The 19,166-nt window shown below is 31.4% G+C and overlaps 1 protein-coding gene across 3 annotated transcripts in view; it reads left to right on the top strand.

Annotated features, from left to right (window-relative positions):
- CSMD3 (CUB and Sushi multiple domains 3) overlaps window positions 1-19,166 on the top strand; it is a 1,281,859-nt gene that overhangs the window by 1,169,256 nt on the left and 93,437 nt on the right. For all 3 annotated transcript variants that reach the window (XM_051844770.3, XM_051844772.3, XM_051844771.3), the window contains 5 exons: window positions 2,040-2,156; window positions 6,221-6,430; window positions 9,962-10,150; window positions 10,958-11,135; window positions 12,105-12,250. In XM_051844770.3, the coding sequence (XP_051700730.2) occupies window positions 2,040-2,156; window positions 6,221-6,430; window positions 9,962-10,150; window positions 10,958-11,135; window positions 12,105-12,250 (840 nt within the window). The remainder of the gene's footprint in view (window positions 1-2,039; window positions 2,157-6,220; window positions 6,431-9,961; window positions 10,151-10,957; window positions 11,136-12,104; window positions 12,251-19,166) is intronic.

Here is a 19,166-nt window from a genome sequence, read left to right as displayed (position 1 = left end):
TTTGGTAGAAAACTAAAATACCTGACCCTTATTTCACATCATATTATAAGTAGATAGTGAAGGTAGGGGGCTGATTCAGAAAATATCTTAAAATCCTAGTCATCAGGTAAGAAGGTTCAGCTTTGTGAATTGGAAAGTAAGCAATTTGCCACATGTGTTCATAGAAAAAAGTAAAACTCATAAGAGATGTTAAATATTAGGGAATATAACACAAAAGAATCAAAATTTTATCCCAAGGACTAAGGTTTGGCCATGTCTCTAACAAAAAGTGGGGGGCACAGACGAGTTCCTTTGAAGCCACTGGTAACACACACAGAACTGTCACTGAAGACTTGGGAGTATGTGGGATAACAGAGACAGTGAGGAGATGGACGTGAGTGAAGAGCTAATAGCAGATGCTTTATTTTATATAGTCCTTCATATGTTTTTCATGGTTTGTCATTCTTTTCTTCTTGCTGCATTATCTGTCTACCCTTTCTCTCCTTCATTCTTAGATTTGGGGATTTTACTCAAAATGGTGCAATGGACAATGCAGAATAGGAATTTCTGGTCATTTCCATAGAGATAGAGGGAAGCAGAATAGAAAGATAGGAGCAGGATTGGGAAGGCAAGAAAAGGAAAGATAGCCTGTGTCTTTTACTCAAAGTTCAGAATAAAGCAAAACAAATGTACTAAAGTGGCGCTGCCAGAGTATTTTGATTGACTGAAATTTAACTCCTGAATTATATATTAGGGCTTTTGATGAATATATGTGGAAAACAAAAATAGGGAAAAATCAATTGATGAACAGTAGTGATGTATATATATTGAAATTCATTTTGTTTTAATGATAGATAAATTGAGAATTCAAAATGATGGAAAAGTATGGAGATGTATCTTTAGAGCTCATTGAACACATCAAGTTTGAAAGATAGGCTTATATCAAGGTTGACTCCAAGATTTTATATACCTCCCTGGTAAAATGTGTTTGATAGACAATTTATTCAGTTCACAATAGTAAAATTGTTTATTGACATTATACTTAATATTAATAGTTTGTCTACTGAATTAGTCATTCTGATATATACCATAGAAATTTAGTATCTGTTGCTATTTGAAGTAGTACTAAGTGAATGAAACTGCAAGTAAGTGTTCTGTAAGGTAACTTTTGAACTCAATGTGCAATCATGACATTTTTTAAATCAATAATTAACAGGTATGCATATATATATTCCTTTGATTAAATAATAAATGGTGTTTTTAGAGGAAAGAATGGGCATCTGAAACACAACTGTTCTGTAATACATGTTAAAATGTTTTTTTCTAATCATGTAAAACTAAAATGGGGAATTTTCTTATAATTTTGCTTAACTCATCAGTCATGAGTCCATATACTAGAGATTCCAAAACAAGTACATTGATAAATTCTGCCTAAAATTTCTAACTTCTGTTAGTTATTTATACTTCTTGCTTTTTGCCTTGATTCTGTTAGGGCAGAATGGGGTCATATTCCAACTGTATGATATGACTTCCTTCACATGTTTTAAAAGGAAACCAGTATTATCCTTAAAATTCCTTACTGTCTTCTCACCACGAGCGAAGAGAAGAGGGGAGGTTGTGAAGAATATTCCCTCTGGAATACAATATTTACTGATAAAGTGGATGACTTGATCTTATTCTAAATGATAGCATCTTTGAAATGATTCAAAACATTATACACAAGGAAGAGAAGTTAAGCTACCTTCTGTGGGAAAGGGCATGTACTTATCAATTGCATTCCCTTCACATGAGCTATTACTTGCTCAGCAATAATTGATATAACTTGCAGTTATTTTTGATGAAGGAAGTATGATGCCTTTCTGTGCTATTTGAAAAAATTCATTGCCAATCAGTTATACTTGATTACTATCTCTTAATGAATGAGTGTTGACATTATTTAAATTTATATCAAATGGTTTTAACTTGGAGACTTGGTGAAAATTTGAAATGATTTTATTTTTTATCACTACTGCAAATAATTTCACTTCTCTGGTTTACTTTGGATCTCTATTATTTTGCAGCTCAGTGTGGTGGTGCTATGTCAGATTTCAGTGGTGTGATCCTTAGTCCTGGTTTTCCTGGAAACTATCCTAGCAGTTTAGATTGCACGTGGACAATAAAGCTGCCTATAGGTTTTGGTATGTATACTAAGATCACAGGAATGAACTTTCAATGCTCATTAATGCATCCTTTTAAAAGAAATTATCAATGCCTAAGAAGAACTTATAAATCTTTACAAATTATAGTATAGTTTAGGAGTATATACAAATATGTAAATTGAGGATGAAATTTGAGTGACTCTTTTTAGCCAAGTACATTTCATCTGGAGTGCTTGTATAATTGAATATATATCAGATTTTTCTTTTTTCTCTATATTATATATTTATTGGCAATATATGTAACATGTTTTGAATGTATACATAATACATATATATATATATACATACATTGTGAAATGATAAAGCAAGTTAGCACGTTACCTTTTTGTGGTACACTTAAAACTTCTTGTCTAAGCAATTTTCAAGACTAGATTATATTGTTATTAATTATGGTCACCATGTTGTTGAACTTATTTCTACTGCCTAACTGAAATTTTGGACCCTTTACCCAACATATCCCAATCTCCTGACTCAGCCCCTCAGACACCATTCTAATCTCTGCTTCTGTGAGTTTGATGTTTGTAGATTATACATAGAAGTCAGATGATGTCACGTTAGTCTTTATGTGCTTGGCTTATTCCACTTAATGTCCTTTAAGTTCATTCATGTTGCTAATGACAATATTTCATTATTTTTTAAAGTTGAATATTTATTGTATATACAAAAAGTATCTTCAAAATGTTTGTGAAAAGTGTATATTAGGAAAATAAAACATGTATTTTAATAATACCTAATTTAAATTTTATTTAATTTAAATACATAATTTAAAAATAATTTAAAATTACTTTTTCATCAAAATAAATTTATCTCGTAATTCCAATTTCCTAAGAAAAGTCTGTATTTATGCCACATTTTTTTTATTCATTCACCTGTTGTTGCACACTTAAATTGATTCCATATCTTGGTTATTGTGAATAGTACTATAGTGATTATGAGAGAACAGATATTTCTTTGACATATTGATTTCTCTTTATTTGGATATATTCCTAGTAGTAGGATTGCTGGAAAATATGGTAGATATATTTGAATACAATCTGAATGAGATCAGTGTAGAAAAAAAAATTAAATAAAAATTTCACATATTGTAGTTTTTATAACAGTTTTCTTGTAGCTGTTACCAATTAATATATAGATACTTTCTGATAATCTGTTAAATATACCAAGTTCTTTTTTAGAAAGCTATATTTTATATTTGAAAAGTGATACACATTTTCTATCTTAGGTTTAAACATATACACACCTAATAGTTTTCTGATTCTAATAATCCCTGGTGGTTTATATTTGTTTTATTATATCAACATTACATTTAGTAAATTCTTTTGACCTTTATATCACTAATGCATTTTTATCTTGCCTTTTCAGATACCATTATTCTGTAAATTAATTAAATGAAGTACTATGTTGAAAGTAGACTTGTTTATTAGATTACAGAGTGTAGGACTAATAGACACTTTGAAGCACAAACTAGGTGGATTTAGAACAATTAAGAAATTCTGGACTATTTGATTCATTAAAGACTAAGCTTAGGCACCTCAATATCCAAGAAGCCTCTAAGGCCTCAGATTGTGAATGTATTTAATTGTTCCACAGAAATTAACAAATAATTCAATTTTCACAATTTTTTGCTGTATACACATATTCAGTATGTGTTATATCATGGTAGATCTAGAAAAAATATGTATAGTGAAACAGATTTTAGACTTTGTCCTTGATAAATTATGGTCACATTGAAGAGACAGAGTCAAATATGCTATTATTACATAGCACAACAAGAGATCATTATGATTTAGTATGAGATGATTTTAAGTACATTCCAGTTTAGGAAACATAGAAAAGTATTGCCAGAGGACAGTGCATTTCTGTGGCTTTACAAGCAGAGATGAGTCAGCCCAGCAAAGCAGACAAGTCTATAGGATGCCTAAAAAAATTCTAGATAGAGCAGGAAAGATGCAGATAAGAAAGCTACAGATTCAGTAAGCCTGAGCACTGTGTGGCAGACTGTGGATTTAAAATAATAGGAGGCCACTGAGAGAAGAATGCATGGGGAACTTTCTAATGAGTGTCATTTTGTCTACAAGATGGAAATCCACTGATAGAAAGAGAACACTGATATAAATGAATAATAATTTTGAACCAGGATGGGGTACTTTTTAAGTCTTTTACTAGCTACTAATGAAGCCTCATCCAATGCTACCTCTGGAGCCAAATGAGTTTCTTTAAAATAAATTATTAAAAATATTTTCAACAGTGTCAATGTAACATCATCTTCAGTTTAGCTCTTTCAAATACTTCCTTAACTTTATGTATTATTATTTTTAAAATTCTTTACTTTCAGTTTATTTGAAAGACAGGGAGACACAAAAAAGAAAACAGAGACAAACAGAGAAAGATTTTCCATCAGCTAGTTCAGTCCCCAAATGCTTGCAACAGACCGGGCAGGGCCAGGTTGGGAACCCTAATTCAATTCAAGTCTCCCTTGTTGGTGGTAGGGACATAATTTCTTGAGCTCCCCAGTTTCACGTTAGAAGAAAGCTGGATAGGAAGCAGTGGACCTGAAATTTAAACTAAGATCTCAGATATGGGATACAGACCTCCCAAGAATTGTCTTTAACTCCTCCACCAAATGCCTGCCCCATTTCCTTCATTTAAACAAACAAAAAACCAGGTTTATTAAACATTGAAAAGAATAATAATTTTGAAATAAATACAAAAGCCACTTTTTCTTATTTGTTGATATTTAAATAATCCCAGTTTTCTTTTAGTTTTGGTTAATTTTACAATGTTAAGTCTAGGATATTTGAACAAGTAATTAATAATTTTTTGAAAGAAAAACAAATACATCTCAACATTCGAGTATTTTTTCGGATGTCTATCCTGCCAATTATACGTAAGATAATTTGTGGAAAGAGGACTCGAGAAATTTTTAAGTAAACTATAAAACATTCTGGAAGCTTGCATATGGAAGTAGCATTTCCAAAGTATCTAGGAAATTATTTCAAAGCATATTATTACTATGTCCCAAAGTAATTTTTGTTCACAAAACTCTTTTTATCGTTTAGAAATAGAATATCTCGTGGGATCTCCAGTATAATTATTAATAATAAAAGCTTAATAGAGTACAGGAGATTGAGTTTCTGGTCTGCTTGCGCATTGTGTAAACGTGGCATGCTATTGTGCTTCTCCACTTCACAGTTTCCTCCTAATTCTCATGAGTAACTATGAACTTTAAATAAGTGAGCATTTATAAACCAGTTAACATAGTGTCTAGTCAAAGGAAAACAGTAAGTGTCTGCTTATATTTATAATTTGGGGAATGGTAGCAGTAAGAAAGACATCAAATTACTAAAACTGAGTATTGAGTGAATTAGGCAAATGTGCATTAATTAGTGTTTCATATTACTTTCTCTATTCCAGAGATATTTCATTATTTCATTTCAGTTATGTTTATGAAGCCATTGAGCTTATATAACCATATGGCAATGATAACTCAATTTTAATTCCATTCAATAAAATTCTGACATAGAAAAAGAGCACATATGTAAATTGAATACATCTAAATTATATTTTTGAGGAGTTAATGTATTTCTTATAAATGAATAACTCACATGTTATGCCATTGTGGAACCTGATTATATTAAATATAAAATATTGTGATCATTTTTTACGTCAAACTGCTTTCTACATAATACAGTATATTGTGACTTTTTATCTTTAAAAATGCTTTATCTAACTTCAAATGGCATTAAAGAATGAGAAATCAATTTCTTAATTAGTTTTGACATGGTGACATTATAATACACAAAAGATTTTTTTTTCTTGTAACAAATAATGAAGATTTGAGAGCAGTGTTCCTTCATGTTGTCACTTAGCAAAGTTAATTGTCCCAGGCAGATAGTAAAGGCATGACCCAGATCTTGCCATCTTAAGAATGTGACCGTGACCCGAACTGGAACATATCTAAGTACAGTATATGATTATGCATGTGTTCGTGTTGAATTTAATCAAAGAATAAAGCAGTATTATGTCTATATTTTGTTCTTTAGGTGTACATCTTCAGTTTGTAAACTTTTCTACAGAAACAATACATGATTACTTGGAAGTAAGAAGTGGTTCTTCGGAAACTAGTACTGTTATTGGCCGGCTTAGTGGTCCTCAAATACCATCTTCATTGTTTAGCACAACCCATGAAACCAGTTTGTATTTTCACAGTGACTATTCACAAAACAAGCAAGGATTTCACATTGTATACCAAGGTAAGAATGATAATAAAAGTAAAAGCATATTTAATCCCAAATCAGCTATTAAAAATCTTTAAGTATTTTCTATATTCTGTTTTAGAAAGAGAAAGGAACATAAACCAAGGCAAACTTCAATTAGGAAGATTTGTTTTTAATCAACACAAATCTCAAGCAATTATAACAATAGAACATTATTTTTCTAAGACCCTTGAAAATCATATTCATGAAAAAAAACTGGATTAGCCTTAAATCATATATAGTTAAATTAAGCTAGGTAAAACAGTTAAGGAAATCTGGGTATCAAAGATTATCTTTGCTTTCATATTTAAATGAGTGTACTTTTAAAAGTCATTTTATGATACTTGTATATTATATATAGATGCTCTTTTTACATTACTGATAGAAAACAATATGACATTCCTTGATTTTATTCTACTGCTTTAGGTTATAAATATGATGTTCAGCATGTTATATTATACCTCTCGCTCATGTAGAATTGCTACATGACCTTGTGTGTTTGATTGCAGAGTTTGGACACAAGTAGAGCTTGGTTCAATTGCTGATTCTCCTAATTCAATCTAAAGAAGTCTAGGCTTCATTTATTCTTCTTTTTAAAGGATTTAATTCTGGTACCTACCAGATAAGTTGTGTTAAATTCTGTATAATAAAAACGCATGTAAATATATCTCAATGATGTGGATTACTGTTACTATTTAGTACATTTTAGCTATTACATTTCTTCAGAACTTAAAAGTCCAAATTCTGTTAAAATTAAATATTTAAAGTTATGATATTTTTACATGCTATGCTTCTACAGATTAAAATTTTTAGTTAAAGTAACTTACAATTTTATTATATCTCTGCATTAATTATTGGCACTGTTAAGTATGTGCTGTTTTTGGAGGTGAGCACTGTGAGAACTGGGATTTTTGATATATCTTAAGTGCCTAGAACTATAGGAACACAAGGAAAATTTGTCAAAATTACCTACCCAAAAGGAAATTTGAGAGTAGTATAAATAGAGACTATAAACACTAAACTGTATAGATCTAAAATAATTATAATTTGTGTTACACTTGCATACATAATTTAAGGATGCTGCATTGCACATCATACTCTCCATTAAATAGGAATCATTTCTACCATCCTTCATTACAGACTTAGCCATGATATGAGGAAATTAATTATTTTAAAAATGACTGGGTAAACGATTGAGTTTCTCTCTTCTTGTGGCCAGAAGGCTCAGAACCATATTTGTGTTATACTCTAGAAAGTGCACAAGTCCTTATGCTAAGCTCTTTGGTATTCACCTTAAATTTGGCTTTCATCTTCTTGTTTTCTGTTTTCATGTTTCATCTGCCTCTCAAAATGTTATAGTGTGAATGATATAAAGCCAGAATTTGAATATAATTAACTATTTTAAGCTAATGAATTCTTAAAATCAATTATTAATGCAGTATTTATAATATATTAAAATTATTGACATGAGCCTTAATGCATTATGCAGGTATTCAAAAATTTGGTGGAAAATGCATATTATGAAATAGCTATGCATGCATTTCAAAATTTTTCTGCTGAAAATTAAACACTTGATTCTATTTTCCCACAAGCTTTTTAAAATATTCTCATGCAATTATGACTAGATAATATTTGTGAATTACATTAAGTTTTAAAGCTATTCATTTTACTGCATTTATGTTATTGGGCAATTTAATATAACACCCTACTTTATATGGTTTGAAAGAACTGAAAATTGAAAGGGTCTATTTAAAAGAAAAATATGTTCTAACTCTTAACAATCAAATAATATACATTTACCTTGAACTGGAAGGAGAATTCTTTAGGTTTTGATATGTTCTTTGAATGAGTACTAACTACAATGAAAAAAAAATTAAGAGTGTAAGCACTTAATGCTTTGAAATAATTTTCTCCTTAATTTGAAATCTGTAGCCATAAAAATTGAAGTTATATTTTAATAAACAATTGAGTGGTTTATTCAAGTGTAATTTTGGGGGAGGACTGGGTTATTATAGAATATTAATGGTCAGTTAGAAAATAGTCTTTGGGGGCTGAATTTGTGGCGCAGTGAATTAGAACCCCAGCCTGCAGCACCAGCATCCCATATAGACGCTGGTTCGAGTTCCAGCTGCTACACTTCTGATCCAGCTTCCTGCTGGTGTGCCTGAGAAAGCAGTGGAGGATTATAGGGATCCTTTGGCCATAGTGCCCATGGCAGGGACCCGGAGGAAGTGCCCGGCTCCTGGCTTTGGATTGGCTCAGCTACAGCCTTTGCAGCCATCTGAGGAGTAAACAGGCAGATGGAGGACCTTTCTCTTTCTGTCTATACCTTTCTCTTAACTCTGTCTTTCAAATAATAAAAATAAAATTTTTTTTTTTAAGAAAGTTGTCTTTGCGGGTAGCACTGTGACATATCAGGTAAAGCCATTGTCTGTGGTGTTCACATCCTATACGGGGCGGGTTCAAGTCCCTGCTGCTCCACTTCCAATCCAGCTCCAAGCTAATACACCTGGGAAAGCAGCAGAAGATGGCCCAAGTGCTTGGGCCCCTGGACCCACAATGAATACCCAGAGGAAGCTCTGGGCTCCTGGCTTTGGACTGGCCCAACTCTGGCAGTTGTAGCCATTTGGGGATTGAATCAGTGAATGGAAGATCTGTCTCTCCCTCTCTCTCTGTAGCTCTTTCAAATAAAAAAAAAATCTTTATAGGAAAAAACCCTTTAACTACTATAAATTATATTGTATTAATTCATATACAATTTTGAGCTTCTTAATTATAACATTTCAAATATTTATATGAATATGCATCCTGTTCATAGGTTCAAAATTCACTTAACAATGTTTACTAAATACCTAACTATATGAAAGGCAATTGGTCAAGGCTTTGGAATATAATGATAAGCACATCAAGCAAAGATTTGATATCATATATCATGTAGAACCACATAAGCAATAGAAAAAATAAATAGGCATTTATACTGTAATGCCAAAAATATCACAATAACTGAATTAAGATGTTTATTTTATATTATAAGATATGTTTTCTTAGTACATTATTTTACTAAATGACTTTTTGGAGAACCTCAACAGAGGGAAATAATGGTTTGTTTCTTTTAGAGAACAATTGGTAAAACATGTAAAAAGATTAAGAATTGGGCTTATTTTTTGTACTTGCAAAATAGCAAGGAAGCAATTTCATTCAAGTAAGGAAATCAGCGTATATTTGATGAAAATTCTGACTACAAGAGGAATTTACATTCCCATTAGAATTTCTAATTTAAATAAGCTACACAAGTGTATGAAGAGACCAGATGCATTTTTATGAATAGTAGTAATGTTGCAAATATGAAAATTGTTGCATGAGAAGAAAATCATATCAAACTGTGATTGACATCATTTATTATAACAAGGATTACTAGTTACAGCTAAGTACAAGTAACACCTCATCTATTTGGAAGTTCAAATAATGTCTACCTGTGATTTCTGCAATTCAGAAGGCAAAAACATCTTTCTTTTCTTCTTTTTCCAGCCTATCAGTTGCAAAGTTGTCCTGATCCACGCCCATTTCGAAATGGTTTTGTAATTGGCAATGATTTTACTGTGGGTCAAACCATTTCATTTGAATGTTTCCCAGGATACACATTAATTGGAAATTCAGCTCTCACATGCCTTCATGGAGTCAGTCGTAATTGGAATCATCCACTTCCAAGGTGTGAAGGTATGTTAACTTGAAGCTATTTTTTAAATGACATCATTATGATTAATAACTCTTGTTTTGAAGCTTTTCCATTGGTATGCTTCCTACTGGGAATATAGAGTCTCTCTCTCTATCTCTCTCTCAGCTGAGATACTGTTTTTAAAAAATGAATCCTAGATCTACATAATGGATAGCTGATTTTTATTATTATTGGCAGGAATCTTAACCCTTTCCACTCGGGGAGAAAACATATTTAATACTTTAGAGCTCCTCTTACATTTCTGTACGAGTCAGGAGTTGCACACACACACACACACACACACACACTCATACACACATATGCTTATGTAGTTACTACTCATTTTTATATAATAACTAATCCAGATACTGCTACTGAATTTGGAGTTTCTTTCCTCTATGAAATGCTTTTAAATAAAAAGGGCTTGGATCCTTTTATAAGGATCTCTCTCTTTCTCTCTCTCTTTCTCTCTCTCTCTCTTTCTCTCTCTCTCTCCTATCTCTACGTTAGATAAAGGGTAAACAATATTTGCATTGATATAAAATATTTGAATAAAGCGAAGACCATGTAATTTGTAAATCTGGTGGTAATAAAAAATAAAGACTAGGTGACATACCTCATATGGAAAAATAAATCAAAGTTGATTGTATTTTGGGATTCATTATCAACTTTATTTTATATATCAACTGAGGTAAAAACAGAACCCAGATGTATTTCATACTACTTAAGAGTTATAAGGCCTTTGTTATTTTCTTTATCATCAGTATATTGTAATTATTTTTCACATTTTTTGACTTTTTTTTCTTCAGCTCTCTGTGGTGGGAATATAACTGCAATGAATGGCACCATTTATTCTCCTGGTTATCCTGATGAATATCCAAACTTTCAAGATTGTTTTTGGCTTGTAAGAGTGCCTCCTGGGAATGGAATCTACATCAATTTTACTGTCCTTCAAACTGAACCAATCTATGATTTTATTACTGTATGGTAAGCCAGGACCATTGTTAATGGTTGATTCAACTGTATATGACACTGAAAAAATGTAGGAAAGAAAATATGCCAAATCATGTTATAAATTTCCATATGATTTTTGGAGTGGAGTAACTAAGTGACAGTATATGTACTGCAGAAGGAGACAAACAGGAGGAACAGGTTTTGGCCTAAATACCCCATGAAGTTACTAAACATTGTAGAGCAAAATCTTCTGAAATGAAAAAAAAAATTTCAAATTGTTATTAAGTTAACATGCTAAAACAGTGAATTAGTCAAGTAAGTTTACAAGAAGAAAGTTCTCATTTACAAAAACTGGCACAATATAAGAGAATTAATGTAGCATTTAATATAATAATTATTATCAAAATGTTATAAAGTATTAATGGAAAATGAAATTAAAACATGCTTATTATGATGAAAAAAGTTTGAAATCCAGTCTCGAGTTTTTCTTAATATATAATTTCCATTAACTTTTTGAAAATCTTTGTATTTTATCTTGTTTATTTAAATATCTTCATTTTAAAATATGAAGAAAATGTCTGAATTAATAAATTACAGTTCAATTAAATTATTTTATAAATTTTGAAAATTTTTCTAATGTGAACAGTCTGTAATTCTCCAGATACTTGCTGAAGAAAATGTAAGGACAAACCTCATTTGAGAACATTTAACAGAATGAATCTTGATCAAAGCCAAAGACAATTTGTTCATTAAATCTAATATGGGTATATTTCATTTATGTAAAAGTGTGATCTATGTTTACATTTTATGTCATAGTATATTATCAGCTATACAGATATAAAATACCCATCTGATTTATCATTCTTGGCCATTTCATCTATTTGCATTTATTATTTATATATTATAAAAGTATATAAGTGCAATACTTTCATTAAATTTGGTGTAAAAATCTCTAAAAACATCAATTTCAATCTTTCCTCTTTCCCGACCCCTACGTAATAGGGATGGACCAGACCAAAACTCACCTCAGATCGGTCAATTCAGTGGTAATACTGCACTGGAATCTGTCTACAGCACTTCAAATCAGATTCTAATCAAATTCCACAGTGATTTCACCACAAGTGGCTTTTTTGTGCTCAGTTATCATGGTTGGTATTATCTATGAGTTTCTATTTTATTTGTTTTAATTGCCCTGGAAAAATTGAATGCAGTATATATTTAAGCAATGATTTAAAAAGTATTAAAATTTGACTCATTTATCATCAGTGTGACTGTAGCATTTCAAATGCATTTACTTGCAAAGGATGACCTCTGCTAAGTAGTTAGAAACATTAAAATGTGAGCAAATGGATATGAGAAATAAATCAATCAGTAATTACCTAGTGGAAAATAATCACTTTTGCATGGAAACCAATAAAAGAGAGCCAGCTGTTCATATTTTTATTGCATGTAATTTTGAGGCATCAACAGACTTTTTCTATGCAAAATGTTTAATCTATTCAACCTGCTGTGAATCTTTCTAAAATTAGCATCAAATATCTTTATGCTTTGAATTACATTACTCATTCATTTCTACCCTTGTTTCTAAACTGTATCTATTCTAGAATATTATATTTTAAGTGTCTATAATAGATCATTAAGTTTATAGCTTTTATTCTGTAGAATAATTTATGAAGAGGATCAATTCTATTTGTATAAAATTGTTTCTAGTGCTGTCTTAATGTTAACCTTTGAGAAGACATTCAGAGAGTACTACAGAGATTGTTTCATTTACAAATTTTTATTTCAAATTGATTTCATGTAATTATAAATAATAATGTTTATTTTTAATGATTAAATCCTTTTTAATGCTCTGGCCACAGTCATTGAAACACATTCTGTCTCATGTAACTTTGTCAGGCAAGTACATAAATATTTCATAGAATCTGTAATCTACTAAAACGCATTTATAAAATCTATGAAAATGTGGAGGGCATTTTTTGTCCATTAATTTCTATACAGCTTCATTTTCCCCCTTTTTAACACGATGTATTAAAATATTTGCTATAAAAAGCTCTTATTCAATGAACATATGGTAAGTCAATTATATTGTGTTCAAAGGAATTTAAAATACAGTAAGTTGAAAATAGCAGGAGAATTGACCATAAAATATTTGAATTGCTTGACCTTAGTAGTTATGAACCAGCTAGAGGGTATATAAATAATGTCCTCATCATCATGCACATGGGCAACAGAGCTGCAGATGTACTCTGGCACTGCCAGTTAGAAAATGGGGCGTTAGATTAGAACATTTATTTTAGACTGCTATTTCTTTAGTAACTCATTTTTCTTTATACTGAATTGATCATTGATGCTAGCAACAAGTACATACATATCTAGGCTGTTAGAATAACATTATTACTTTTATAATCATAATCCAGAGACCAATAGTCAATGAAGACGAAAGATAAATTAATTGGTGAATTATATTATGTACATTTTCTCTCTTTGTGGATCCATGCCTAAATTTGTATCATATTGCATCTTGCCTAAATAAGTCATAAAGAAGGGAATATTCATTGATGGACTATAAATAACCATCACATAACCCTATAATGAGTATAATATTCTCATGAAATTTAGGAGACATTTCAAAGGGGAAATATTATCAGAGGAAGGGACAGTAGTATGTGTGTGTGTAGTTTTACAGAGAATACGTGGATAACAGAATGTATGAATACATACTTACAAAATATGAATGCATATTTACAATCATGTCTGTGAATGTATGCACATATTACCACTCCAAAAATATGTTTCTTTGACTTTTTCATTGTTTTTTTTTTTGAGATATGTATGATATAAACTGCCTTAAGAATGAAGCAGATCAAATATTCAGTTATTTTTCCAGTTGATCCTAGACATGGTGACCTTCTGTCTCATCTTCCCTCATTGTGAACCCACCTGGTACTGCTGCTGAAAGAATTAGATGACATATTGGATGTTCAGAATTTATTCCCATCGTTGGCATATGTTAGATTCAATCCTATGACCTTGTTGGGCAAAAAGTGCTGAATATTGACAATTTTGTTTAGTTCAAGTGAGAAATACTGTCATCATCACTATTATCAGCATTAAACTGATGATGTCATAATTGAAGATAATAGATAATATAGAGTTAACATAGTGCCTAACAGACTACATTTTTCAATAGATGCATCCTTACCATATATCATCTCATTTGTTATATTTTCATTTAGAGCATTTATTTTTATTGTTGTTTTATACTTTGAATTATTTTCTAGGGCCTATTGAAATGTAATATTTGAACCAATAGCTCTGAGAATTTTACACAAAAATTAAAATAAACTTGAAGTTTGAGGATGCAGCTAGCATTTATGTTAAGAATTTACTGATAACTTTACATTCTTCTAATCCCAAAAGATGACTGTGTTGCTGATCTGCTTAGATCCTTACCTTCATTTGTAAGAATGCATAAAGCCAACTAAGCCAAATTTAAAGCCACTCTGTAATCTCTGTAATCAAGTTCACTGAATCTTACTGCCTGGTCCCTACTCAACTCCAGTGAAGTTGGTTTTCTCATTGCCTCCTGAGCTTCCATTCCTAAATCATAAAGTCAGCTCCTTGTTAATACTATTGGTAACTTCCTCATCTTCAGTTATTTCAGTGTCCTTAGATTAAGTCCTATTTCCCTTACTTCTTGACAATTTGAATTCATAGTGCTCAATACCATCTTTTCTATGATCGTATTTACTCATTTTATCTTAATTATGGTATGGAATGTTGTTTTGTAGCCTTATGAGTTTAATAATGGTGAGTGCTTTTTTGAAGAGACAGAACACATTTCATCTTTTACTCCTTTTATAATTTTACTATAAATTTAGTATATTTTAGTTTTATAGTGGGAAATGTGCATTCAGATCTTTATATAAAGGTGTTTATTTGAACCGTGCTAGAGATACCTTTTTTAAAAATTGACTTAGAATGAGTATAGGTATATGTATCCACCTTCACAAAAGCAATAACAAAAATCTCTCCTGTCAAATTGATATTAATGCAATTAAATGCAATTATTAAAATTAAAATATATTATCACATACCTGGCCCAAATTTAGTAGCAATAGCTCAATTCCAAAATAAGCTTTCAAAATGATAAAAGGTTGGCTAAGCCATGCCATACTTTTTGAGAATTAAGCCAAGTAGATAATTATTTACCACTTATTTTAAACTGATTGTGCATATCTAACTTTAGGATGGTTTACTCCCTCACTCAGTTTTCTTTAAAATTTCTTGTTGATTTAATAGCTTCTTCTGTTATACATTGCCCTGTAAGTGAGAAGTGAGAAGATTTGTGTATTTATTTTATAAATTTGACAGTTGAGTCTTTTTATTTACTTTCTTAAGGTCACATTGACCATTTAAGCTTTATTTGTATATTAATACACTTGGAAAGAAAAAATGTGGTTTTTTTTCTGTACCCTGACTTTATGAGATCCAGCCAGCCATCTGTTATAAAACATCACTTTCATAAAACCTTTCATGATCAAGAATAACATTCATAAAAAGCTTTGCAAAATGAAAGTTCTGTGCAATGAAAAATAGGACAGGCATAAATGTTGAGGCATTTACCTCAGATATCATATTTCTTCTTCATTTTGAGGAAATATTTTTGTCACTATAATGCTGTAATTGTAAATCTCTGAAATAAGGGTGAATTTTCTTCATATCTGCTGTGGAATCAAGATTGCATTGGCTTATAATAAATAATAATAGTACTGAATCCTAATCAATGACCTCTTAAAAGTAAATTACACAAAATCTCTTTTAATTGCATGTTTTATCAGGTGATGACTTTGTGTAATACGCACTGCTACCATTTACTGAGGCTCAAAATACTTGGCACCGGATTATGTGATTTCCATGTATCCTTGCAAATGTTCGTGATACCATATAAAGTAGATGTCATTATCTCTTTTCCAATAATAGAACAACTGAATGGAAAGATAGGTGCTCTGCACAAATCCAGAGAACTAATATATAGAAGGGCCGGCCAGAATTCAAAATATATCTGCCCAACTACAAAAAAGAACTCTTTGTAAAAATGAAGACAGCAGTACAATGACTAAAGTGTATTGCCTACTTACTGACAGGCAATATCCTAAGCATATGTTATATCATGACTATATTATATTTAATGGTATAAAATCTTAATTTTTCTTTTAAAATTCAGCAAAAATGATTTCTTCTTTCATAGTGAGATGATCAGTCAGCTCAATCTCCAGAAGATGCCTAATTACAACTTGGAACTTCAGACTTCTTAGTGTTTCTCTTTTCCAGAACCTATGAGCTAACAATAATACTTGGTAGATTTATCAAAATTTTGTGTGATCCTTTAAAAGTATACAGTATAAAGTTATTATACTTAGCCATTATGCCATTATAAAGTTAGTTTTATGGCCTTCCAACTTATGCCAACCAAAATAACCTGAAGACTTGAGTATAGTTAGAATCTATACTAATCAATTTAAAATAGAAATTGTCATTTTAAGAGGTTTAAGTCTGTTATATGACTCTTCTTTTCTAGCATTAGAGTTTTAGAGAAACTCAACTTGCTTATCATAGGTTTTCTTAATGAGCATACAGTAGTGCCTCCCTTATCCATGGTTTCACTTTCATAGTTTCAAGTATCTGCCATGAGCTGCTGTCCAAAAATATTAAGTGGAAAATTCTAGGAATAACCAACTAAGTTTTAAATAACTGTTATTACAGTATTTTGTTATCATTGTTTTATTTTATTATTAGTTAATATTGTTAATTTTTATTTATTAGTAATGCCTAATTTATAAATTAAACTGTAAATAGGTATATAATTATCGGAAAAAACAACATTATGAGGGATCTTCAATAAGTTCATGGAAAATGTGTAATATGAAAAAAACTCTGCATGAAATTCTTTGCACCAGAATAAATGTATCTTTTAGTTGCATTTTCCACAAACTTTTGAAGTCCCCTTATAATAAAGGTGTTGGTGATGTTGGTGACTTCAGCCATCCACTGGGGACCTTGGAATGCTTCCTCCAGAGTGAAACAGGTGCTGCTACAATATGATTTACAAGTTGACATCCATTATTGTCATTTCTGTTAAAGGTGAATTGGTTACATAATTACTCATTACTTTGGAGAAATATATATAAAAATGTTGTAATGCTTTCCAGGTCATCTTTTACAGGCTATGTTATCTTTACAATACATTTTGTGGTTGAGAATAAGTATATTTAACTCTACAGTGTCTCATCCTGAAAGAAACAGCTTCAGATATAAGGACACATTTTATACAAAATACAAATCATAATTGCCTCATATAACTAAAGACTTCCTTTTGTATTTTAATAGCTGGATCCCTTAGTTCATAAAGAATTTCACTGTTTGTGTTCAGAGTGATTGGGTGGTTTGGACATCATAGAATGGGGTGTGTGTGTGTGGATGTGTGTGTGTAAATTGAAGTGGTGGAGCTAAAAAAAAAAAACCAAATTGGTTAAACTGTTATGAGGGAAAGATAGTGCTATTCAATGACTATTTTTACAATCCACTAAAAGTCATGTCGAAATTGCTTCCTATATCTTGACGCTTTGCTGTTATCATGTGTGAGGTCCACGGATAAAGTATGATATTTTATTGAATACAGTATGTTCCTGTCTCTGGTATCAAAAAAAAAAAAAAAAAGGAACAGAGCTTTTTGTTAAGCAAAATTGGTTTTATTGACTTGTGAGACTACACAGCAAAAGAGAAACCGCCATCTCAGCAAGAGGCTTTGGGAAAGGCTTGTTACAGGGTTTAGACAATGTGGTTGGTTTTGGGAAAAAAGAAAAAAAGGTTTTCTTCTGGACTGAGTGATGTCAGACTGTTGGAGCAGCTCTGTGACTGGAAGTCTCAATACTGTTTTTCTAGAATATGGACAGAATGGAACACATGTACATAATTAGTACAGAAGCAGTGTTCACTCATATTAGCAATTGTGTTTCATTCTTAGTCATTTTCATGGTTTGTGTAGTGTTCTTGGTTCTTTAATTATGATTATAGAAAGGTCTTGTTTTTGTCTTGTTCCAACAAGGCCAAATGTTTATCTTGCCTATTAAGACTTGAGAAATTGTTCATGTTCAACAGAAGACTATGCCTATCAGTGCCAAACTGACAGAAAATACAAATAACCCTTTTTTTCCTTCTCAACATAGTCAATATATTAGTCTAAAGTACAATAAAGATAGCCATAGAGGCCAGCGTTGTCATTTAGGCGGTAAAGCTGCTGCCTGAGATGCTGGCATCCCATACGGGTGCTGGTTTGTGTCCAGTTACTCCATTTGTGATCCAGCTCCCTGATAATAGTCTGAGAAGGCAGCAGATGATGGTCTAAATGCCTGGCCCCCTTCCATGAATGTGGGATGCCCCAACGAAGCTCCTCGTTCCTGGCTTCAGCTTGGCCCAGTGCTGGCTATTGTAGTCATCTTGGGAGCGAAGCAGTGGATGGAGGATATCTCTCTGTAATTTTGACTTTCAAAATAAGTAATTAAATATGTTTTAAAGTATAACTGTAGTAAAACTGTAGCATGTTTCTTTACAGCAAAAGCAAACCAAACTGCAGTAGAGAACAGAAGAGACTGATGACAAACTGTCATCCATAAGTTCTCTGTAATCTATTAATGTGCACATTACTTTTCAGATTCTAATGGGCTCAGTACTAAGACAGGATACCTTCACTTAGCATCAAGGAAGTCAATTCATGCAATGGATATTGGAATTTCCCTCTGCTGATTCAGGAACTTTCCTAATATCTTTTATTATCCATTTTTTTTAGGGAAATACCAAGAATGCCTTCTTGTGGATCCATTTCTTATGATGGACTTTGTTTCTCTCACCTTTAAATCTTAGCATGAGCAATTGTTCCTGATTTCTAATATTTTCCCTTATACAGTCATAAAACAGATTGATTATAAAATATTGATTATAAAATGATTATAAAATGTTAATGGAACAAAGTGATGTTTGCAAGTGATATAAGCACAGCTC

This window comes from Oryctolagus cuniculus, chromosome 6 (genome assembly GCF_051225735.1).
Source record: "Oryctolagus cuniculus isolate XC-2025 breed Fujian yellow rabbit chromosome 6, ASM5122573v1, whole genome shotgun sequence".
Classification (NCBI taxonomy): domain Eukaryota; kingdom Metazoa; phylum Chordata; class Mammalia; order Lagomorpha; family Leporidae; genus Oryctolagus; species Oryctolagus cuniculus.
Note: the sequence above shows the minus strand (reverse complement) of the source record. Positions and strands in the feature narration are given on the sequence as shown.